The 25,907-nt window shown below is 33.1% G+C and overlaps 1 protein-coding gene across 9 annotated transcripts in view; it reads right to left on the minus strand.

Moving 5' to 3' along the window:
- Positions 1–3,534: 3,534 nt before the first annotated feature.
- Positions 3,535–25,907, minus strand: part of Sara (Smad anchor for receptor activation) — a 188,361-nt gene continuing 165,988 nt past the window's right edge. For 6 of the 9 annotated variants that reach the window (XM_087406959.1, XM_087406965.1, XM_087406960.1 and 3 more), the window contains 6 exons: positions 25,588–25,750; positions 6,350–6,765; positions 6,043–6,286; positions 5,276–5,396; positions 4,016–4,177; positions 3,535–3,865 (listed from right to left, as the gene is read on the minus strand). In XM_087406959.1, coding sequence (XP_087263085.1) covers positions 3,710–3,865; positions 4,016–4,177; positions 5,276–5,396; positions 6,043–6,286; positions 6,350–6,765; positions 25,588–25,750 — 1,262 coding nt within the window. In that variant the 3' untranslated portion in view covers positions 3,535–3,709. Of the gene's footprint in view, positions 3,866–4,015; positions 4,178–4,407; positions 4,871–5,275; positions 5,397–6,042; positions 6,287–6,349; positions 6,766–25,587; positions 25,751–25,907 lie in introns of those variants that run through there. The other 3 variants (XR_015545342.1, XM_087406962.1, XM_087406964.1) reach the window with 3 other exon arrangements.

Consider the following 25,907-nt stretch of genomic DNA (forward strand, 5'->3'; position numbering starts at 1 on the left):
TAATTATTGATAATTATTAATCACATACCAGAAAATCTCACGTTTATAAAGAATTTTTATGATAATATTGCAGGTTAATATAAATTTCTACATATGAAATGACTATACTTCGTAAAACAATCGAAAAAGTGTAAATATTTATTCATATTCATCAACAAAGATTATAAAAAATACCTGCACAAGTCTTTGGCAATAAATATTCTACGTATTGATATAGCAGTCTGATTACAATAGCGAATAATGTCTATTTATTATGAATTTTGTAAAATATACAGGATGTCCTAAACTCTTTGACACACTACTTATGAGTAGGTAGATTAGAGCTGAGTTAGACTAAGCTGAGTCAAAAAGTCCTGTATTATTTTGCAATTTTCGTAACAATTAACAAGATATTAATTTCTAAAGATTGCCGAATAAGCGAGTAAAATCGACGCATAAAACTTAACTTTAAGATATTTTCAGAGTTCTTTATAAAATATCTTAAAGTTTTATGTAAAAGAAAAATATCTTAAGGTGATTCTTTAGTAATTCGAGTTATCATAGAAATGTCTAATTTCTTTATATAATGAACTTGAAGTACCGAATTTGACGTATGCAAAATTCTAGAGTAGGTTTATGATAAAATAAGAGAAAAAAGTGTTCAAACTGTAACTTTTAACGTATAAATTAGTGACAGATAAGGATCGGAGGCACTTCTTGAACTAACTACACACAAATATTACCATAGACTTTTCTAAAAAACAAGATTATAATAGTTTATAAAATTACGATTGTAATGATACAAAAAAGTAATAGATTAACCATTCTGGAAAGATATACAAGGTGCGTCCCAAAATTTTCCGAACTTTTGAAATAAAACAACAACGATTTACTTTTTTTTTCAAATTCAAATTGTTTATTCAAAGTAGTCCCCGTCGGACTCAATACAACGTTTGGCACGATCTAAAAGCATTTCAAATGAGTGTTTTATGTCGTTCAAAGGCACGTCCTTCAGAATAGTGGTACAAGCCCTTTGGATGTCTTCTACGTCCACATACCGCTTTCCTTTCATGGACAAATGCATTTTGCCGAATAGGTAGAAGTCACAAGGTGCCATATCAGGCGAATACGGGGAATGGTTGATTGTTAAAATGTGATTTTTAGTCAAAAAATCAGTGACAAGTGTCGAACGGTGAGATGGCGCATTATCGTGTAACAAGCGCCAACTTCCTCCTTCGCGATATTCTGGCCGAATACGACGAATGCGGTGCACCAAACGCTTCAAAACGCTTACATAGAATACAGCATTAACTGTTTGGCCTGCTGGAACGAATTCTTTGTGCACAATACCCTTGGAATCATAAAAACAAATGAGCATTGTCTTCACTTTTGACTTCTCTAAACGCGATTTTTTGGGTTTTGGGTCGTTTCGCGCCTTCCATTCCGCGCTTTGACGCTTGGTTTCTGGATCGTATTGAAAACACCACGTCTCGTCACCAGTAACAATGCTATAAAAGAAGTTTTGGTCCTTTTTTGCTTCCTTAATAATGTCCTTTGAATGTTGAATTCGATGCATTTTTTGGTCGTCAGTCAACTTGTGTGGAACAAATCGTGCACAGACTTTTTGTAGGCCCAAATGTTCGGTCAAAATGCGATAAATCGTTGATTTGGGGATGTTCAATTCCATTTCCATGTATCTCACTGAAGATTTTGGCTCATGCTTGATGAAATTACGCACAACTTCGATGGAATTTTCGTTAATTGTCGATTTTGGGCGACCTGTATGTGCGTTGTCATTTATGTCCTCACGACCGTTCTTGAATCGCGTATACCACTCATAAACACTGGCACGGGCTACACAATTATCACCATAAACTTGTTTCATCAAATTATGGGTTTCGGTAAATGTTTTACCAAGTTTAAAACAAAACTTAATATTGGCTCTTTGTTCGAAGTTCATTCTCGTACCGATGTATACAACATACTGACACTTGAGACGCCATAACTTCGTTTCCACTGAACCAAATGTCATGAAATTTTTACTGGAAGTCAGCTAGGGATGTACCTTTCAAACGCGCAATCGAACACACGGATGGCGCCACCCGACCTATCCCTATTGAAAAAGTTCGGAAAATTTTAGGACGCACCTTGTATATACATATATATATATATATATATATATATGCATAAACTTGCATATAAATTTAATCTCGAAAAGTAAACATAACGTTACCTTGTTTTCGTTTTGTGAAGATGTAGCTCTTATATGATTTACCATTATATATTATACTTCATACTATTTCATTAAGATATACACGTAGTTTTGATATTTTATCCAAATATATACGTTTTAATATTTTATCCAAATTATACAGATATTTGCGATTTTAAGTGAATTCTAAGATATCTCAAATTTGCGACACTTTATAAAAAAAAACTACTTTAAAGTTATTTTATGCATTAATTTTAGATATTCTGTTATCATTGGTATACTGTTTAGTAATGAAGAAAAATTGCGAAAATTGTAAAAAAATTAAGTTTTTTTTATATATAAATTTAAAACTCGTTCTAAATTAAAATTCCTGGATTGCTGCGGATATGAATCGTGAGAGAAAAATGAGACATTAACTTTTGTTACATATTGTTTGTAAATAAAGATCATTTGTACAATGAAATAATGAAATCACTTTAAAATACTTGTAAAAATGGATCGAAACTATTCTTGTTTTCCCTAATAATCAGTAAATAGTGATAAAAGGGACGTGAAATGCATTTAATCAATACGCACCCCATTTTCACGTACTTTTTATTATTTATGACTGTCAGAAAGAAAGTACAGTTTTGATCCATTTATACAAGTGTTTTAAAGCAATTTTATTGTTCATTCTATTGTTCATTCTATTGTTCTATCCGGTTCAATTGTTATGAGCTTAATTCCTATTTCTTATTGATTATGTTCTCACATGTATGATCTAATAAGATTCGTATTGTTTATCCAAATTGTCTTTACTCATGTAACAAAAATTAATGTATTTTTTCTAGCTTACGTCACGATTCAACACGGCCACAGTGACTACTCAAGAGATTTAAACAAGAAATATATTTCTGCGACTAATAAAACTTCAAATACGCACTCGCACATGTATGGACGCACGTATCCACGCACGCACGCACCTGCACATGCACATGCACACACACACACACACACACACACACACACACACACACACACACACACACAATGCAATATTAATTAATATAATACGAATATAATATTAATTATATCCACTTATTAATTGTCAATATTACCGTAACTTTTCCATCTACATATAAAGAAGATATTTTTGTCATACTCATGATATATATATATATTTGCATTACACTATCATTTATTATATATAATATTATCTTAGAAGCAAAAAATGTAAGCTAAAATTTTTTTTGAATCAATAAAGTTACCATCATTATATATCACTATTGTTTCTTTTCGATTATTAATTCATATTTATAATATGTTTTATACATGTTAAATATTTTGTAATAAAATTAAAAATATTTCATTCACAGTTTTAATAGTCAAATTGGAAATAATATAAAACAAAATATACAATAAAAAATAACATAGAGATTATATAATCACTGCATCATGATGTTCGACACAATTGCACATCTTCGTAGTTCAATGAAAATTTTTCAATGTCATCAGCAATTGAAATACTGTATATTCCTTTTAATCCTCAAGCACATAAAATATCAATTCAAGCACGGTATATGCATCCTGACTGCTTTGCACAGCTTTATGTAAAACTTGAATCAATTCATTGTCTAAACTTTTCATATATATTGGCGGTAATTTTGTACCTTCACTTCCAGCTTCATATCCCACCTGTATATATATATATATATATATATGATTGAGTGTATATATATATATATACATATATATATATATATATATATATATGTATATATATTTAAATATAATCTTAATTAAATGGGATAAAATGAATTATATGAATCTTAGAGTCATATTTACGTTATCTGGATGAATCGTTGTCCGCACACCGAGCTTTGTTAAACCTGCTGTTGCCAAAAGATCCAGCAATTTAACTAATGCTGCACATGTCGCTTTTGCTATATTGCCAGATAGTTTATTTATATCTACAGGATCATTCACGCCACTTGAGTGATCATCTGACTTTTGAAATAATATTATTTTACTAATCTAATTTATATACATATGTATTTTACTACTCTAATTTATACACTGAAAAAATTTTTTTTCAGTGTATATCAGGTGTCTGGAATTTAAATATCAAAACTTCGGGAGCATGTAGGGAATCGATAAATTAAGAAAAAAATCTTGTAGAGATATACTCGTTTTTGCTTCGTTTTTAAGAAACTCACAAAAAAAGACAAAACGTAAGATTCATTTTTGAATTTTTTCATTACTTATTCACTGTATTTATTCACTCGCTTAATGTAGATATTGTTCAAAATATTGGCCTCTTGCAACAATGCATGCATCTAGTACAGACAGCTCGTGTTGCAGCTAAACACTGATCTGGCGATATTTGGTGCACTACAGCCTCGATTTAATTTCTTAATTGTTCTCTTGAATTGATTAACGACGAATAAACTTCCTGCTTCAGGATCCCCCACATAAAGAAGTCCAGTAGTGTCCGCTCAGATGAGCGGAGTGGTCAAAGTACTATTCCTCCATCCTTTCCTTCCTTCATCCAGTACAATCTATGTGGAAAATGTCTATCTAGCCAAGCTCGAATAATTCTGCTATAATGAGCTGGACACCCATCGAGTTGAAACCACATTTCAATCCGTTGCTGCAGGTGGGTGTCTTCTAAATAATCAAAGAAGTCGGTCTTCAAAAAATCTGCAAAAAATCTGGCTGCATTTATCTGTCGGGTAAAAAAATGTCCCAGACAAAAACAAATAAAAAAGTTTTTACCTGAAAACGGAATTATTATTATTGTTTTCGTATGATTTTAGCGACGATAATACTTTAGAGGCAGTGCAAGAACGAAGCAACTACGTTTTGTCTTTTTTGCAATTTTCTCCAAAACGAAGTAAAAACGACCATATCTCTACAGGATTTTTTTTCTTAATTTATCAATCCCCTACACGCTCCCGAAGTTTGACATTTAAATTCCAGATACCTTGTGTGTGTATGTATGTATATACATATATATATGTATATATATATATATATATATATATATATATATATATATATATATATAATATATTCAAAATACTATTCTGTAACACAAATACATACTTTTATAATAAATACTTCCGTCCAGCGTATAAATCGGGTTGCACCTTTATAATCAATGCCATTATGCACTCTAATAGATGGTATACCATCCATTAATTGTCCATCAATGGGACTTTTAACACTGACAACAAAAGAAAAGTGTTATATTTAATGTGTTTGATAATGAAATAAGAGAAAAAAAAGAGAATTCTAATATTACATAAATATATTTATAAATTCCATGTTGAAAGATTTATTCTCGCGCACGCTTAAGTGCGTATGAGAAAGAGAAAAAGAAAAGAAATGAAAGCAAAAGGAGAAAAAGAGGGAAAAAGAGGGGGGAGAGAGGGAAATCGCTATTTATTACACACCCTGGAACAGATACCCTCAGGCGTAAAAAAAAACTTATACATGGATTTATTATACTGTAAATTGTATAACATTACAGATAATAAAAAAAAATTATAATAATAAAATAATAAAAATAATAATAAAGAATAATAATAATAATAATAATCTAGAAATAGAAAAAACAAAAGAAATAATTAATATGTGCTTATGTGTATGAGTGCGGTCGTGCATACAAAAATGTGTACATATACTTATATGTACTAACAAATGGCGTGATGTAACAAAAATTTGTTTTCAAGAGAGAGAGAGGGGAGAGGGGGAGAGGAAAGGGGGAGGGAACAAGCAAGGAAGAAAAGAGGGAAGAAATAAGCATTGACAAAGTTTGTGCAGATATCTTAAATATAATAATAATGATTAAAATTATCGAAAGAATTTACCCTAGATTAAACAGCATATCATTATCGACCCACTTTATGTTTACAACTTCGTCCGGTTCCAATGCTCCTTGGCGTCCACAACCGATCGAAAAATCTTGCATATTTTTGAGAGCAGCTTTCAAAGCTTCCATTTTTTCTGGCATTATTTCTACCATTAATCCATCCTCAACAATACTAGATTTGGCAGAAAGACCCATAGAAGATTTTAGAGCACCATTGATGACGATGAAACTGGCGCCAGTTACTACATAATAGAAAAATTATATTTTTTAGATATCATTATATCAATTGCTTATAAACCTCTTACCTGTTCTTGGCTTGTTGTGAATGTTTATCGCTTGCGTTTGATAACTGCTCTCGTCACCAGTATTTGTTTGTATGCAAACTAAATGTGAATCAGCGGTTATACTAAAATTTGAGGCATAAGCTAAGACGTGATCATTCGAATTATGAAGTCCTTTTATGACTTGGTCGTATCGATTTCTAGGAAACATAACGTCCGTTGTACGATTTTTAAGGTGAATTGTTAAGCCCCTCACTCCTGGCAAAGTATATCCGAAATTTCTAAAATCTGCTAATACTTTCATAACAGTGTGTCCAATCTCAAAATATAACGCATTTCGAAAACGAACAGACACCAATGGGCAAGGATAATAACGATATTCCGCTCCAAGTCGTAAAAGTAATCTTAATGGAAACATTTTAGCCCATGGAGTTTCCCACCTAAAATGAATAGATATAAATGAAATTACAATCGTCAAATAAATGGCATTGTACAAAATAAATTACAGAATACATAAATCTGTTCGCCATAAAAATTCAATTTTACTTACAACCCTAGAAGTATTCAAGTTTTTCGATGACAATTTTTTTAGTGATGATTCTTAAGGTGATGATCCAAAAAAATATACATACATGTCGCGGCGTTTATCAACATGCGGCTTTATTTTTGAGTTATAAATTTTTGAAAATCCGAAAAATTGAACGATTCGCTACGAATTGAACGATTTCCTACGAATCGGATTCGCATTTGAGATTCATCAACTTTTCTTTTTTTTTTTAAAGTAAATGTTCTATTGTGTAATATGTTTGTAACTTCTTTCAAACAATTAGAATCGACATCATAATATTTCCTACAAAAAAAAACAATATTAAAACGTTTCTAAATTGTTAAAAAATTAGTTCCGCATACAAGAACTATTAATGACATGTATGTTTCGAGATGAAGAAGTCTCAAAACGATTTATTTATTGCAAAAGAAAAAAATTTTCTAAATGTTTTCTTGACAAGTTTTCCTTGAAAAACGCAATCTGAATTTTTCGGATTTTCACAAATTTATAACACAAGTCGCATGTTGATAAACGCTGCGACACTTATTTTTTTTTTACTCAAAAATAACCAAAAAAATTGACATTAAAAAAATTCGATAAATACTTCAGGAATAATAGCCTGTTATATCAAAATAGAAATTATACAAGAATTTCATTCTAAATTAAAGTTAAAACATTAAATTTTACGTATTTAGAACTGTGCAAGTGTGACAATTATTAATAGACTGCAGATATTATGCAAAATACTTAAGATTATATTTTACATAAATTGCATCTGAGATGGCAATCTCAACTTTTTTACTTTATTTTTTAATAACTCTTTAACGAACAACGATCGATTGTTAAAACTGTCCGATGGTTAATATACAGTTAAATATTTTGCATAAATATCTCCTAATTATTAACAATCCTAAAGACAGTTTAATCTTTCGTGGTTCTTCTTCGTGGGTCAAAACCGCGTTTAATTTTGCGCCAAATGTTCTGGATTAGAATAAAATCAATGTTTATATGTTTTTGTACTTTTTGTAATATTTTTACACACTTTTGTATTTATGAGCCTAAAAATATTTTTTTCATAACTTTTTTACCAAATATATATTGCATTGAAATTCAACTGGGCGTTAGGAGTCTGCACTATGTTGCGCAATAATTAAATATGAATAATAAATTAAATTTGTACGTTTCGACTCATGTATTGAGTCATCTTCAGCAATAAATTACCGCTTATCGTACGCAATATTGTCGAACTATGTACAAAATCGCAGTTCCGACCTCCAATTATGCAGTCGCAGTGAAAGCGCAATGAAAAACAAGCATCATCAACATAGTCTAATGTTGTACCAACTAGTTGCAAAGCTAAGTGGTGGAACTCGAGCTATCAATTACAACAATAATTTTAAATAGATGGAGATTTATTATATATATATATATATATATATATATAAACATAAATTAAATCTCCATCTATTTAAAATTACTGTTGTAATTGATAACTCGAGTTATATACATATATATATATACATATGTATATATATATAATATATAGTTTTATATATATATTAGGTGTTGGAATTAATTCGTAGCGTTTTACAAGTGATGGGAAGTACTTTCATTAATGTATTTTTTAATGCTCATGTGAAATAAATAACATTCTTTCATTAAAAACGCTACGAATTAATTCCAACACCTAATATATATATATATATATATATGATGGCAAATAACTCATCCCGCTTCCAACAATGATCGCACGTGAATTCAAACTTCATCAATGCAATTAAATAATTTAACATTCACGTTGTCAAAATAAAATTAAAAATAATTTTACTATAAAAGAGAGTCATGTAGTTACAATGTTGGTCACAGAATAATCGTTGAAACACTAAGAAATGTATCATGAGAACAGAAGCATATCGATCAATTGTAAAAATAAACAAATTATAACTTATTGAGAATTTCTATGTAATCGTGGTTTGCCTCATTGTCAATTTGCTTGTTGAGACCATTGGATTAGCGATTTATGTAGAGCATCTTCGACATTATTCGCTTATTATAATTTCTTTCAGTATCCAGAATTCTCACATTTTCCCAATCGAAGTCATGACTGCAAATCACTCTATGCTTTATTATAACCGAACGAGTGGATGTAACTCTACGTATATGGTATGGTTGTGGTATTCTGTTAATCTCGTTTTTAATTTTCTTTTCATTGGTCTACATAGGAAGCGTTACATTCACGACATTCGATGTTGTAAATCATATTCCTCTTGGAAATTTAAAATGATATTACTGGTTTTTAATGAATTAATAATGTACAAATAATGATGTGTGTGCGTGTATATATGTATATGTGCGCGCGTGCGTGATGTGAATGCGTATGTAGTATATGTATAATCTTATAAAACGAAAAATAGTTAAGAAATTACAATTCGTTCTACCTCAAATTTAGTCGGTATGTACAAAGCTATTTCTTACAAAGCTATCTCTCCACATGGCACACGCATCACTTGGCAATACGACGAATGATGAGTATAATCTATAATGGAGTATAATGGTCATTAATGAAATCGACAACTATCGATGGAATCGATTTATTGATTCACGCTGCCATTATTAGAGTAAATGTTCAGTCTCTAGTGATAGGCCTGACATATGGTATTGTAAGATTAGAATTACAAGATGCTAGAACGCATAATATTATTTAATATTAATTAATATTAAGTAATATGATAACCGAACGAATGGATGCAACTCTATGTATGGTTACAGTGTTCTGCTAATCTCGTTTTTAATTTTTTTCCCGTTTGACTTACATAGAAAGCGTTACAATCACGACATTCGATCTTGTAAACTACAATACATTCCTCTTGAAAAATTTAGGCAAAGGATCTTTGTGTACTTTAATGAATTTGTTAATACTGTAATGAGCAACCTTATTATAGACCATTAATAAATTTGCAAAACTTGTTAGATATTCCATTGATAAAAGGAATTATGGACCATCTGATATGTTCTTTTTTAATCTTGTTAGTAGAAGTCTTACTAACACAAAGATCCTTTGCCTAAATTTTCCAAGAGGAATGTAATTTAACCGTCGTAACCGTATATGTAGAGTTACAGCCAGTCGTTCGGTTAGCATATTACTTAATATTAATTAATATTAAATAATATTATGCGTTTATAGAGTTCTAGCATCTTATAATTCCAATCTTACAATACCATATACGTCAGTCTATCTGATAGTGGCTCGCTAGAGAGATCCTTTATTAGAGACTGGACATTTACTCTAATAATAGCAGCGATGAATCGGTAAATTTTCGATTCCATCGATGGTATCGATTTCATTCAGGACCGTTATACTCCATTATAGATTATACTCATTCGTCGTATCGTCAAGTGATACGTGTGTCACATAAAGAGATAGCTTTGTAAGTACATACCGACTAAATTTAAAATAGAACGGATTGTGATTTTTTAACTACTTTTCTTTTTATAAGATTATACATATACTACATACGTACTCACATCACGCACGCACACGCACATACATACATACACGCACACACATCATTATTTGTACATTATTAATTCAAAACCAATAATCAACAAGATTGGAAACAAGACTATTTATGTTAAATACATTATTTTCAAATACGAAGCGCCACTACGGTCTGAATGTTAAGATGTTGAACTATATAGTCTGTTCAAGGTCTGGCCATTTTGAATGTTCAGTTAATTTTTGACAGCTGCTTTGCTTGCACGTGTTTTGGCTCGTCTTCGATTTTTGCCTATTCCAAAAAATGGATCAAAGAATCTGTATCAAATTTTGTGTGAAAAACAAAATTAAGTGCGCGGACGCATTGCGAATGTTGACTGTGGCATATGGTGAAGCTACCTTGGACCGAAGCAACGTTTATCAGTGATACAAAATGTTCTCAGAGGGCCGAGAAGATGTGAACGACGAAGAGCGTGCCGGACGCCCGAGCACGTCAACAACAGACGAAAACATTGATGAAGTGAAGAAAATAGTATTGGCCAATCGTCAAATCACCGTTAGAGAAGTTGCTGAGGACCTAAACATATCGATTGGCTCATGCCATTCATCAATTTTTACCAATGATTTGGGCATGAGACAGGTCGCCGCGAAATTGGCTTTTGCACCATGATAACCTCCGTCCTTGCTCACACATCGTTGCTTGTGCGCGAATTTTTGGCCAAAAACAACACACTAATGATGCCGCAGCCACCGTATTCCCCAGATCTGGCCCCCTGTGACTTTTTCTTGTTCCCGAAACTGAAGAGGCCCATGAAAGGACGACGCTATGCTACGATTGAGGAGATAAAGACGGCATCGAAGGAGGAGCTGAACAAGATCACAAAAAATGATTTTTTGAAGTGCTTCGAAGATTGGAAAAAACGTTGGCACAAGTGTATAATATCTGATGGGGATTACTTTGAAGGGGACAAAATAGATATTCATGAATAAATAAATAATTTTTGAAAAAACACAAAATTCGTGATAGTTTTTGAACAGACCTCGTATATTCATATAAATGAATTAATTTGAGAAATGATAATTGCGTGCTAATATGGTTGTCGGATTTTCAACGCAATTAATCTGAAATATTAATAATTCCCCTCAAACTTCTCAAATTAATCTTAAAAAACTGTAATAAACTTATTGCGAAAAATATTGCCTCGGCTGGGAGTCGGACCCGGATCTCTTGCATTCCGTGCGAGCGTCCTAAGCCTTTAGACTACCGAGATAAATATTTTGTACAAGTGATACATATCATTAAAAATTAATATTATTTATTTTGTATGGAATTTAACTTGGCCAATTGTTAATGTCTTTTTTATGAATGATACATAAAATTTTGTGGAATTTAACTTGGCGCCAGTTTTGTTGATATCAAATTTTTTATACGAATGATATATATCATTAGAGTTAAGTAAATAAAAAGATAGTATTACACTTAGGTTTTAATTTGATAGAATTTTTAATTTGATAGAATTTACCTTGATTAGTTAAGAATGTAGCATCTTTTAATTTTTCATTTAGTACATTAGTTTTTTTCGAGAACTAATTTTTGACAGAGAGAATTAAAGTTGTCATTACTTGGGAATAAGAAGACTTTAAATATCCTTTGTAAAAGAATATCCTTGAAGAATAATTAAAAGCTACTATTATTTGAGTGAGATACTTAGGCTTATTCGAGAAACATGTATATTCTTAGCACTTTTACCTTTTTTAAAAAGGTAAATTTGTACTGTAAGTTTGTATCACGCATTTTATAGTGTTTTTCTACAAACAGTTTAACTTATAATTGACCTCAAGAAATAAATTTTCATGTGTTTGGGTATTTGGAGGTAAAACTTATGAAAATATCATTATATCTATACACATTTATTGTAATATAAATCTAGTATTTTTTCTTTTTACGCAATCACTTACGTTAACTTTTACATTTTCTCTTTCAAATTATATAAAATTATTTAATTTGAATGAGATAACGAAGAAATAACTTCCTTATATACATGATAAGAATGAGATTTAGTCAAATAAATGATAACGTCGTGGAAGATTAGTATATCACAGACTTGATAAACGACGCGATGCGCGAGAGAAAAACTGAAAGCAATAGAAATCAGTTGGCGCGAAATTACCCCCGTGCGTTAAACATACCTTCTGCACTGGTGAGAAATAAAGGATTATTGTCCACGTATGATGTTACTGCATAAAACTTCGATCTTGTGCGATTTCCATGCCAATTTTATCGAAAGCGCGAGTTTCACATCGATTGCATCGAGATTGCGCGAGGAAAGAGAAAAACGTAAAAATTACAAGAACAAGAAAAAGACGAAGAAAATTCGCAATTTTTTTCTCGTACACGAAAAATTAATATCTTTACAGACAAGAAAAAATCGGTTACTCAGTTAAGAAAAACTAAGATAACGATGATGTTTGAAAAATTATACTACGATCGCATTATGTGAGTTATTCGATGATAGATAATTTAACTTGTGCTGTTAAACCAAATTTCTCGGGGAGAAGTCGTACGTTGGCTTAAATCAAGATGCATACACGTTCCGCCGACCATTGCAAAAGAAAATTTCCATGATTATATTACAACGTAACAAACATTAATGATGTGTAAGAGGCAGATTTAATCGAACTCTGAAATCTAAAAAGTTACAATGACAGCTATTCCTATCTATTAGTGATTATCGGTGTACTAAGTAAATACATCTGGGTAGTACATTACATGACAAAACGAATAATTGCGTCATAAAAACTTTCTAACGCGTACTAGCGAAAAACGAAGGAAGTATCAGTAACTTATAAACGGACAAGAGCAAAGAATTTGTCGCGCAGAAATCAATGCAGAAATTTTTTAAAGAAAACGACATTCATTTTCGGGTAACACGCAATCCAGATGTCGAAACCGCCATCATCGAGCGCATCAACAGAACACTGAAGCAAATGTGGCGTTATTTTACGCAAAAAAAAAGTACGCAATGCCACATCGAAGTTCTGCAAGACATTGTACGCGCTTACAATCACTCCACGAGAATGTAACCAGCGGTAGTAGAGAAAAAACGCACGTATTGCTCGTGAAAATATAGTTCGACGTTGGAAAAACGAAACATTAAAAAAACGTGCGAAAGGTTAAATCCTGTCGGAGATCTCGTTCGCATCAGTAGAATGACAAGTAAGAGAAAGGATACGAAGCTAAGTGGAGCGAGGAGATATTTTGAATTTACCGTGTTCTCGATTAGCGAAACCCTCACGTATTATATATAAACAGCGAGATTTAATGGATGAAGTCATAAACAATATTTTTTATGAGCAGGAATTAGCTCGAGTTGAGAAAAACGAAAAGAAGTTAGAGGAAGAATACTTTATTTTCATTGATCGTGACAAAGAGTACGAGGAGCTAATAAGCACTACTAATTAACTGGCGCGATTATCCCAGTAAGTTTGATACTTGGATTCCGGTTTCGAGTTCAATTCATTTCTCTTCGCGATGACGGAGGAACAATTTCTTCTGGTACTTCCGAGTACAATATGCAACATTTTTCAGATAATAGAACATCGTCTTTCACCAGGGAATTATCTCACTTTATAGTGTTGGACAATGGGAGGTTGCGAGATTTAACTTCCCTGTACCTTTTTACACGTAGACATGACGAAAATGTGATCAGATTCGTGGATGTTAAACCCGATAAAGGGACGAATAGCCCGTTTACGGCAAAAGGAGTTGCATTTCCAAATAGAATTTACAGTGATATCTCTGAACTTATTGAGGCGATCAATATTGCGTGTAAAAATGCCGATTCGATTTTATTTTGAACAGCAAAAAGCGACTGATGGCAAAGTACAACTCTTGACAAGTATTAACTGCGATGAGAAATGCTACTCATATAAACTTTTCCGATAATCTTCTATGAATGCTAGGTTTCTCATCAGCAATTTCTAATAAACATGAATTTTATTTCAAGCTCATTATATGTAAACCTAATTCCAATGAGAAAACTTTTCTTACTTACGGATGTAATAAGAAGACGGAACGACGACATGCAGACGGTTACTGGAGTAGCGAACCCAGTAGAGCTTGTTGTAGAGCGCGCTCTCCCCGATAAAATGTTCGTTTATTGCGATATTTGTGAGTCTTACATAACAGGTGATGTACGTACTCCTCTTCTCAGAGTAGCACCAATCGAGATACACGGCCATAATTATGCATTTGGTGAAGCATTATGCAAATTTGGTGAAGCATTTCTCATTTCCTAATTATATCCTATTGCAACAAACAAATGTCAAAACAATCGAAATAAATATACGAGATCATCTTGGAAAAAAAATTCCATTCGAATTCGGATCGTTGACAGTGACGCTGCACTTTAAACGTAAGCCTTTCTTTAGTGTACGCGAGCGTGTCAATAGTGACAATCTTTAGTCAGAAACTAGCGATAGAATATGAGGAGTATTTTAATGTACGGGATACCGGCAAAATATTCCTCAGGCGAGGTGGAGTTCCACGTGTTTTCATCGATTCGCTTTACCAACGCGGACATGGAATCGGAAGCTTACTCGGTAGACTATTTAGAAAAATACTACCTTATCTAAATAAAGGTGCACGTGTTGTCGGAAAAGAAGTTTTACGTGTGGGAATTAACGTAATAGAAGATGTCGAAAATAATAAGCCTTGAAGAAAACGGTCAAAAGTCGGCTCGCGGAATCAAGGGATAATCTGAAAAGAAAAACTAAAGAAAAAATAAGTTCTCTGATGAGAAGGTGAGGATATAAAATATCCGCGAAGTCCGCAACATTTCCATTTCTAAGATCGAGATTGTTGTATCATGCTTCGTAAATGACGTGAAATGGTAAAAAAAATCATTGAGAAGTAGTATGGGAAGAAGTAGTACAAAAGAGGAGTAAAAAAATAACGAAGAAAAAGAAAATTCGCGCTGCAGAAAAAAAATCAAAAAACCTTTCACTAAGAGACATCGAGTCAAGAAAACGTGATGTATTCGACATACTCTCTTAATTGAGATAAGAAGATAGGAGGAAAAGCATGTCCTTTCTTCATACTCACTCAAGCGAATGTATAAAGAGCAAACTCGATTTCTTTTCTTTGCCTCCTAGCAAACCAGCATTGAGAGCTCGCAAAGAATTTATTACAAACCTATAATTTCGCTCGCCCATAGAATTCGTCATACCCGGACATGAAGAAGACTATCTCACTCACACTATATTGAATCTTCACATACGCGTAGAAAGCGAATGAGAAGATAGCACATAGGTCGCATCCGACACAGCAAAAGTAGGATCCGTAAATTTGCATTCCATGTTCAACCATCGACGTATATTTCAATCAAAAGCTTGTGTCGCCATCAAACAATGTTTATGCTTACCGCGCTTATATTGAGACATTATTAAATTATGCTTTACCCACAAAAACTTCCCATCTAACCTCCTGTTTATGGGACGCGAATATTCCCGGTTACATGGACGACACATTAGATTCGTTGACTTCAAATACGCCCACAAGAGAAGCGCGCAATACATTCAGAGAAATCGCGCGCTAGACCTCATAGGCCTTCACTGCGACGTTTTCAATTAGGATAAATTTTTAATTAATGGAGTGGAAGTTAAAATGAAATTCATACGTTCGAAAGATTCGTTTTGCCTTATAGGTCTTACAGGAGAGTTAAAATTTTTTATAAAAATTCACATTCGTGACGCCAGTCTACTCGTAAGAAGAGTAAAAAGAAGCCCCGTTGTGCTACTCGCACATGCTAGAGTGCTGAGTAAAACTATCACCAAGTATCCCCTTACGAGTCGAAGTTAAAACATTCATAATGCGCTGGCATGGGGAATCGACAGACAATGCTCAGACAGTTACCTGATAGAAAATTAAACTCATTTAATTTTTAAAAATTACGGAATAAATTTCTTTTCGCGATACGTCGATAGTATGCAAATTCCCAGTAAACTGTTATAACCAAATTTTTCCAAAGACGAACTCTACGCTGAAGCTTATCACATTTTATTCTCGGGAACCAGCATTCATTTTCTGAATGAAGATAATTAGATATAAGTAGAGACAATTACCGATGGTTACATTCTTTTCGCTTTCGACCTTGCTCCAGATCTATCCGCTAATTGCGCAGGACATTGGAATTTCGTGAAACACGGGAGCTTAGGATTAGAAGTGAGATTCAATAAAGCTCTTTCCGTGACTATTAATTGTATCGTTTATGCCGAATTCAATAACGTTTTAGAAAATCGACTCCTCGCGTCAAATCATTGTTAACTTTTCTAATTTTCCTTATATCTTGCGCGAGATAATTATCTTTCCCCACTACACATTTTTTTCTAATCTAATTGCATATAAAATAACAAAAAAACTTCAGTCTTGTTCGTGACGCCGACGTCAACGCTTCGTAAAAAAGGGTAGCGAAAATTCGAACATCATGATGGATATAGTCATCGACATAAATTTTCATCATGTCGAAGAAAACTTTATTCCGAAGTCGCGGTTCTTGCGGTTAATGCAACGATCACTGGTCACTGGATTATGAAGCCATCTTACCCATTTGACGATTTACCCGAACAGTAAGATGAGAAAACAATTGGCTACACGAAATTATCACGGAATCGAATGGTTCGACGGAGACGTCAATCCTATATACATTTACGATACATCTGCGAAACATTACATGACATGCACGCTATATCTATAACAGAGGACAAGAGAAGACGTTATCTAAGTAATCTATTCTCCAGAAACGTATATAATCGAAGGAATTTCTCCGGATTTCAGTGAAAAATCTACTAGATTTCGATGGTTGAGGACGTTGTATGCATCATGAATTTCGAATCAACGTCGAATCACATTGCGCCTTACACGCCTTACAAATTGAAACGTTGGCTAATTGTACGCAATAACAGCAATTCGAACTACGATAGTCTCCCCTCAGAAAATTGGAGTGAGAACGACGTGGAGAGCGAAAAAACAGCGAAAAATTTTCAATTTAATTTAAAAATCAAATATCGTCGTGCGAAACCGCAACATTGAAGTCTGGAGGAAAAATAACGCAACAGAAAAGGCAAACCATAGCGAGGACGAACAAGCGACAGGCAAAGAGAAAAAAGATCTTCCAAAATTCGACTCGTCCACCGATAAAGCTAATACTCGCAGCGTCTCGCAAACGGCAAGTATTTTGAAAATTCCACATCGCATATGCTGACAAAAAAGGTAAATTTTGAATTTACTCAAACATTTCCTCTCTCATACTCTCCTACAACGAGAAATAAATTCATTGGAAGTTTTAAATGCATTACATCACTTTAGTGTCCAACATGCGGGATTCTATCCTGCTGACCAACTGCCGAGGATGTGGATGAGGTCAATTGCCATTGTCGCTAATACGGACGATCGACCTGGCCAACATTGTGTCGCCTTCTACATCGAACATATTTCGATAACTACGCATGCCACTCTCCAAAATTCCTTTTACGCCTTCGCCGAAATTCCACCACGTATCGCTGGAATGTGACAACGCTACAAAGAATGCTTTCTCAAACTTGTGGACAATATTGGTATGTATTTCTACATTTAATGTGTAATGGTTATAATCTTAGCCAGTTTCTTAGTCTGTTTATCTCTGATTGTAAACACAATGACCGATTGATCGTACAGTTATTTCATAAAATTTTTCATCATTGTAAACGTAAATTCGTAAATTCAGATGCTGTATGCTGTCATGTTCAAACGTGTACTCTTTTAAAAAAGTAAAATATCATATAATATTATATCTCTTTTAAATGAACGTTTTGCAAATTTTGTTTCTTACTTCTAACCTCACTCCCATTTTACAATAGACACATTTTCCTTTGTATTTCAGACTTAGATAATGTATTATACATTAAATATAGAATACATAAAATACATAAAATATAGAAAAAATTTTTTAAAAGTAATACTTGAAGACATCGCACCATGTCAATTAAACATGTTCCTGTTTACTTCCCCTTTCTTCCAAGTAAAAGTAAGTTTCCTAGAATTCAAAAATTTTCATAACAATTCTCATCATAAATAAAAAAACATTTTCACTAAAATGTCAGTACGTCGGAGACATTGGGTCACGTCAACAAAAAATGACAGTCGTAAAACTATTTGCTATTCATGTCTGTTGTTCATATCCCTCCCCACGACAAAAAATGCTGCAGTCGCCATTTTTTCGCTCTCTATTTTGTCGGAGGTTCTCTACCACTTCCTTCTCCAATCACCTCTTGGGAAAGTACAGTGCGAAGCAATCAGAACGCGCCTTTTAATTATCCTATTATCCCTTCACTTCTCGACCAATCAGAGCGCGCCGTTTTTCCAGACAGATCCCTCTAGGCCATGCCCAGGAGGAGACATGGAGAGGGTTCGTTTTAACGTCCCATGGCTGCCCATATACTACTAACAATCTTTTTACTTCTGACAGCTTTATTTTATTTTATTGAGACGCTTATTATATCTAGAATATGTTATTTAAACATTTGAAAAGGACACAATAATGATGTTGAAACGTCTGTAATTTATACTTATGGTTTATAATATATGAATTATTTTCACAAAAGAACATCTTGTGTTGGCACACATTGGTCAATTTTTTCTTAATTTATTTGTCAAAGTGATATATAAGTGGCAAATGAACACAAATCCGCTCACCGGACATATTTTCATAATTTTTAACAGTATCATTTAACCATTCGATTTTGATGAGATTTCTTCATCATATTCAGATAGCAAAATGTTAGTAGGATATCGACAGATTCGTAGCAGATTTGATTAGAAGATGTTAGCAGATTGACCACAAGTGATGTTGCATTCTGCTCCTATTCTATCGATAGAATCGTTAACATTAATGCAAACAGATTGGCAACAGAACTCGAATAGAACCTGCTAACAGAATCTGATAGGAGATTACAAACAGAAACCGAGCAGAGTCTGCTCATATAATTTGACAGCAGATAGACAGCAGAAACTGAGCAAGATCTGTCATTTTCATTTAAATCGACCTGATTTCTCATAAAAAATTTTGTGTATATATACGAGGATCGTTCGAAGTCAGGAAAAAGCAATAAAATCACCTATTTTCCGGAAAATTCTTTTTTGCTTTTCGACGTAGTCTTTTTGGAGCTCTACACACTTAGTCTAGTGGTGTTCCAATTTTTTGATCCCTTCGGAAAAGTAAGAAGTCTTGAGGCCTTCAAAATACGCATCCACAACAGCGATGACCTCCTCATTGAATGAAAATTTTTTTCCTCCGCCAGATCTTGAAATTTGGAAATAGGAAGAAGTTACAAGGAGCCAAATCAGGAGAATATAGTGAATGGGGCAGCAAACCTTAATTCAAATCTTAATTCAATTAATGCAACCTTAATGCAATTTTGCCATTGCGACTGTGGAGGTGTGAGCCGAAACGTTGACAACATGGTGAAAGATAACTTTTTTGCGCACCAATCTTGGCCGTTTCGTTCATAACTCTTCGTACAATCGAAACGATTCATAAGTGCAGAATAATATGCTTCTGTGACTATTTGACCCTTCTGTAAGTATTTAATAAAGATGATTCCTTGGGAATCCCAAAAAATTATCTTTCTGGCCGACAAAACAGGCTTCGCCTTCTTCGGCGTACATTCACGCTGTCCACTGCTTCGACTACTGTTTTGACTCGGATGTGTAGTGATGGCTCCAAATCTCGTCTACGGTCATGAATCGACGCCAAAAGTCTTATAGATTGCGCTTAAGCATTGACAAATACTGCTGTTGAAAATGTCTTTTCGCGTGCGTTTTTGGTCGCGATGGTCAATCGCGGCACTTATCGTGCATAAAGTTTTTTCATTTCTAATTCTTTGTGCAGGATATTATGCACTCTATTTACTGAGATGCTTATAATCTCAGCTATATCACGCACTTTCATTCGATGATCTTCCATGACGATACGATGGTTTTTTCAATCATTTGGCGTAATAAGTTCAATTGGACGTCCGGGACGTGTTTTATCTTTGGTTGATGTCCAGCCTCTTTTGAATTCATTAATCTAAAAATAAACGATCTTCAACATTGGTGCCCCGTGAACTTCGTCCAACTCGGTTTTGATTTACGCAGTCGTCCACTTCTTTAAATAAAAATGTTTAATCACTGTACGAAATTCGTCTTTCTCCATTTTTATGACAACTGCTGCTCACTTCCAATGTGAGCCACACATAAACTAAGCGTCACATTTGACTGAAACTTGATGAGACAGTTTGAATAGTGTTACTTCCTGGCCATAAACTACACAGTTCATTATATGGCACCATCTCGCAAAAATTCATCTGACTTATCGAACGACCCTCGTATATAAACGATTATATATAATTATATATAATTAAATATTTATATATACTACTGTAAAATCTAGAAACAATCAATACTGTTTTATTGCTAAAAATATTATTAATTACACATTTTAAAATATACATGAGAAAATTATAAAATAGTCAAAAATAATATTCGGAGATTCAGAAAGCACACTCCAAAAGAGCTTGGGATCTGTAGGAAATTTTCCTATTCGATTTACATACGCCAATTGACTCCTGGACGACGAGAAGCAAGTCCATCTCATGGCGAAGTTGTATATGAAAATGGTAAAGACTCGATTTTTACTGTCAATCTACCGTTAGATTATGTTAGTAGGCTCTGCTCAGTTTATGCTCGCAATCTGCTGTTAAGTTACATACAGCAGACTCTGTTCGATTTCTATCACCAGTTTGCTGGCATAGTATGTTAGCAGACTTTATCATATTTTTGACAGCAGTTTGCTGACATTGTTCGATAGTACAAACTCTGTGTACAGTTTGATGCAATTAAAAATTGGTAGCAGACGCTACTCAAAATCTGTGTCCGGAGGTTTATCTGCTATCACGGATAGTTTACCTCGTATTACATTTCTGTCAAGTTTCATGACAATTGATTTTGTTCTCCCAAATTTTTTAAATTTTTTATACGAAAATAAGAAAAACAACCTCAAAAGGCCTTGATTTTGACAAATTTTAATAAGATCATAATCCTGAATAACATTAAAAAGTAAGGAATGAAAGTAACTCATTAATTGTAACGAAGTTACACTTACAAGTTTTTGAAAACTTTATTATTAATTGCGTTACTTTTTTTTGGTAACTGTAACAGTAACGTGGTTACATTTTTTTAGGTAATGATAACAAATTTCATAGTTACTTTTATTGTTACTTTGCACACATTAGACACGATTGATTGGACACAAGCTAGTCACATAGCGCTTGAGACTAGAAAGCCCTTAGGCACTCGTTCGCTGTGATAGATGGTCGTCGATTTTCAAAAATGAAAAAGTAATGTAAAGTTACTTTCTCAAGTAACGGTAACTGTTACGGTAGTACCAATTAGAGAACCCCCCCATCTTTAATGACCTTGAACTTGACATATGTTAAGGTCATGACCCTGAGTAATCTCCAACAGGTTTCAGCAGTCGCTCGTTATTTGTTAAAAAATTAACAAAAAAGTTTGAAAAAATAACGTCTTACTTCTGCTATATATAGTATTAAAAATTATACTCTTCCTTGCTTATGTAATGGCTTTCATCACCTGCTCCGCTGCTAAACGACGTCCGATTTTCCACGCGGAGCGACTTTCACCTCACCTCCCCTATTATCAAGGAGCGTGCGACTTTCCGCTCAAAGATGGAATGGACCTCGCTTCGCGTGGGAAATCGCACGCCTCTTAGCAGAAGGGGAGATAGAGTGGAAGTCGGTTCGCGTGGAAAGTCTTCCCAAGCAGAACAATGTCAAAAAACAAGTCACGATAACATCAAAATAATATTAAAACGAATCGGAAAATGATTGAAAAATGATTTTTAATGATCATTTTGGAGTCATTTTGACATCATTTTGATATCATAATGACTTGTTGTTCTGCTTGGAGCGCGCCTTTGGCAGTGGAGAAGATGGGATAAAAGTCACTTCGCATGGAAAATCGCGCGCCTCTTGGCATGGGGGGAGTGAAAGACGCTCTGCGTGGAAAGCTGTATTCTTGAATTCGTCCACCTTTCTTCTTGTCCAAAATTATTTAATTCTTTATTTAAAGCAGGGAGATAATTAACTAACTTAGACTGTTAATAATTTTTAATGAATAACGAGCGACGATTAAAATCTGTTGGAGGTCATGATCTTGACAACATATGTAAAGGTCATTAGGGCTGGGTCCTCTAATTGATACTTTTATTCGAATTACTTTTAAAATTCGATAACGATAACTTGTTATTCTTTCTACTTGGTAACTATAACTTTTGAAAAGTAATAATAAGATTTTATTAAGACCGACATGAAATTAAATATTAAGTGTAAGCATATTCAAGCCTATAACGATCAAAGCTAAATCTTCTCAAATAATTCACAGTGATCTACAATATCCTATATGTACATGCATATATACTATATGTATATGCATGTATATACTATATTTTTGTAGTATTCAAACTGCGCCGAAATTTTTCTGGACTTTTTTAAATGCAATTAAACTACTACAATTATCACAAGTTAAATTAAATTGACAAGTAAATCATCGTAAATCATTAGATCACTGAGGTCTAATGACTTAGGACGCTCGTATGGAATACAAGAGATCCGGGTTCAAGTTCCGGCCGAGGTAATATTTTTCACAATAAATTTATTTAAGATTTTCAGCACATTAATACCCTTATAATATGATATCGGATCGAAGATTGAGAGTTACAAAAATTGTCTCCTCGCTGTTAAACCAAATAACTAACCTCCTATAGATCACAATGAATTCCAAGCGTAGCACACCAATTTACGAAATAGGAAAATTACAAGAATTAACACAGCCCAGATTTAAATCTCTTAGACTATTACGTATGGAGCGTTTGAAAGTTGAAAGGGTTACAAACAAGTATCGGCATCCCAATGCCATTAAGGACCGCTATTGAACATTCATCGGCATGGGCAGCGGTACATTACAGCGTGCGTGCGAACGCTTCAGACCGAGAATAGAAGCCGTCATTCAAGCTAATGGGAGATATATCAAATAATTGTGCCCTATAGGGATCTCCCAAGTGCCATGTAAAAGGATTTTTTATAATATTTAATTTTTCATTAAAAACATTTTGTTTAAAGAAATTGTTCGATTTGTCCGGATTTTGGCGCACCCTGTATATGGTTATCCACCAATCATAATTCTCAAATGTCGCTTCTATCGAAAAAATATTGTAAATTTTGTCAAACAAAGATCGTACTGAGACAATTTATATTAAGTTCATGAAGACCATTATATTAAGTTCAGGACCATTATATAATTAAGACTATTATATTCACTATAGGCTTATGAAATATGTAATAATTTACGGTAATATATAAATTTTTGTAACATTCACTGCAGATGACCATTGAAAAAAGATCGAAACGTTTGAAATATTGTTTATATGAAGGATAATAAAACAATTTAATAATAGCATACGTTGCCTTATTAGATTTGAAAAGCCCTTATTATATACTAACTGAATTTTACAATATATTTTTAAACAAGTTAAAAGAGAAAGGACGAGCCAGAAATATAAATATAAGTATAGAAAGATTGGTGGATAAATAAAGTCTTATTTAATTATTATAAACTTTAACAAAACATGCCGGCTAACAGACGTTTCGATCACGAGAGATCAGATCATTATTAATGTTTACAAAATTTGTCAGAACGATAAAAACGTAACATATAGTCGATCGATAAAAAAATAAAAATATACTTCGCATTGCTAACTATATAACCGTTATATATATAACCGTTTATATCAATAATTAAAATGAATCTTCGTCTTGGTTGAAATGTACAATAAAAGAATGTCGATGTATAATTATAAGACTGGTGTCTTTCATGATTGTAGTTGAGAGTTCAAAAAAAATTATTAAAAATTATTAAAATATGTATCAGGCGCAATAGACAATGCAATGAGAGAGAAATCCATATCCCTTTTCTTCGATGTTATGAGAAACAAATTACTTATATTTTTATATTTTTGTATATTTTATATTCAATGTTTAACAATTGTTAATTCTTATAATCTTTCTATTTTGTAAATTGACGTGATACGCTTGGAATAATTCATTGTGATCTATAGGGACAAAGGTTAGTCATTTAAACAACGAGGAAATAATTTTTGCAACTCTCAATACCAGGCAATAAGGACATGCTCATTCTCGATCTCATTTAAAACATATTTCTAACATTAGAGGATTAAATTTTTGTAAAGACATCGATGAAAATTATGCACAACTTGCTGATAATGAAAAAAATAAACTGAAACGTCCAAGAAATTTGTATCGACATTATATTTGTATTGTGTATACTCATAGTAGATTTATATATTATGTGAATATTATAATATATGAATTTTATAAGAATTTTGCATACTAATTTCTGTGCTATATTGACGCTCTCTTGCCCGTATACTTTATTATTATTTTTTTTTAATTATTAAGTTAAACATCATTGATAATGCGTTCCGGCAGTTTTTATACGCTCTGTCAAAAAATAATAATAGTTTACAGATTCTCGTTAACTCTAACAAGAAAGCAGGCAGATGATAGTCAAACACGGTTAATGAAGTGCAATTAAAAATATGTATATATAAAAAATTACATTTGTCCAGACATTTCGGCTCTTCTCCGAAAGTGTTGTCAATGATGAATTATAAGGTAGTCGAAACTACAATTTGGAAAAGATAGAACACATCATTGGCAGATGTATAATAAAAATTTTTTTTTAATTCTTTACTCTGATTGGATATTTTCAATCTTCTTGTTTTATAATATATTCAAGTGCATGATACACATTTATTTGCCAATAATATATTTTACCTTTTCCAAGTTGGAGTTTAGAATATCTTATAATTTATGAACATTCACTGAAGATGATCCAAAGAAGAGCCAAAATAAATAAATGTATAAACAAATATAATCTTTTTAACACAAATATATTGTTAATTGTATTTCACTAATCATGCATGATTCATACCTGCCCGCTTATGTTATCAGAAAAATACTCGACATAATAGACACACTCATACAATATAGAATCACATTTAGATAAAATACCAATACATAATTGCGAAACTGTATTATATTTACCTGTGAACCAACAGACCAATCAAAAAAGGTGCAGGCGGTAAAATAATCTTTTGTAAGCATTGCAATGTCTGACGAATAAAAAGAAATCCCACATGCTCGCGTGAACCTAATAATAGGTTGGTACTTTGATATACTGAGAAGCCGAGTTCCGTCACTGTATTACCTAGCAAAACAAACTCGAAACAATTAGTTGCAATACAAATCTGAATATTACTGTTATTAAGATATCGACTATTACAGATGCGATTCGAGGAAACGCTATTTAGCATTATTTGTGTCATCCTGTTTACGTTTGATAAACGATAAAGATAGAATAACTC

This window comes from Acromyrmex echinatior, chromosome 6 (genome assembly GCF_024713525.1).
Source record: "Acromyrmex echinatior isolate Ae372 chromosome 6, ASM2471352v2, whole genome shotgun sequence".
Taxonomy (NCBI): domain Eukaryota; kingdom Metazoa; phylum Arthropoda; class Insecta; order Hymenoptera; family Formicidae; genus Acromyrmex; species Acromyrmex echinatior.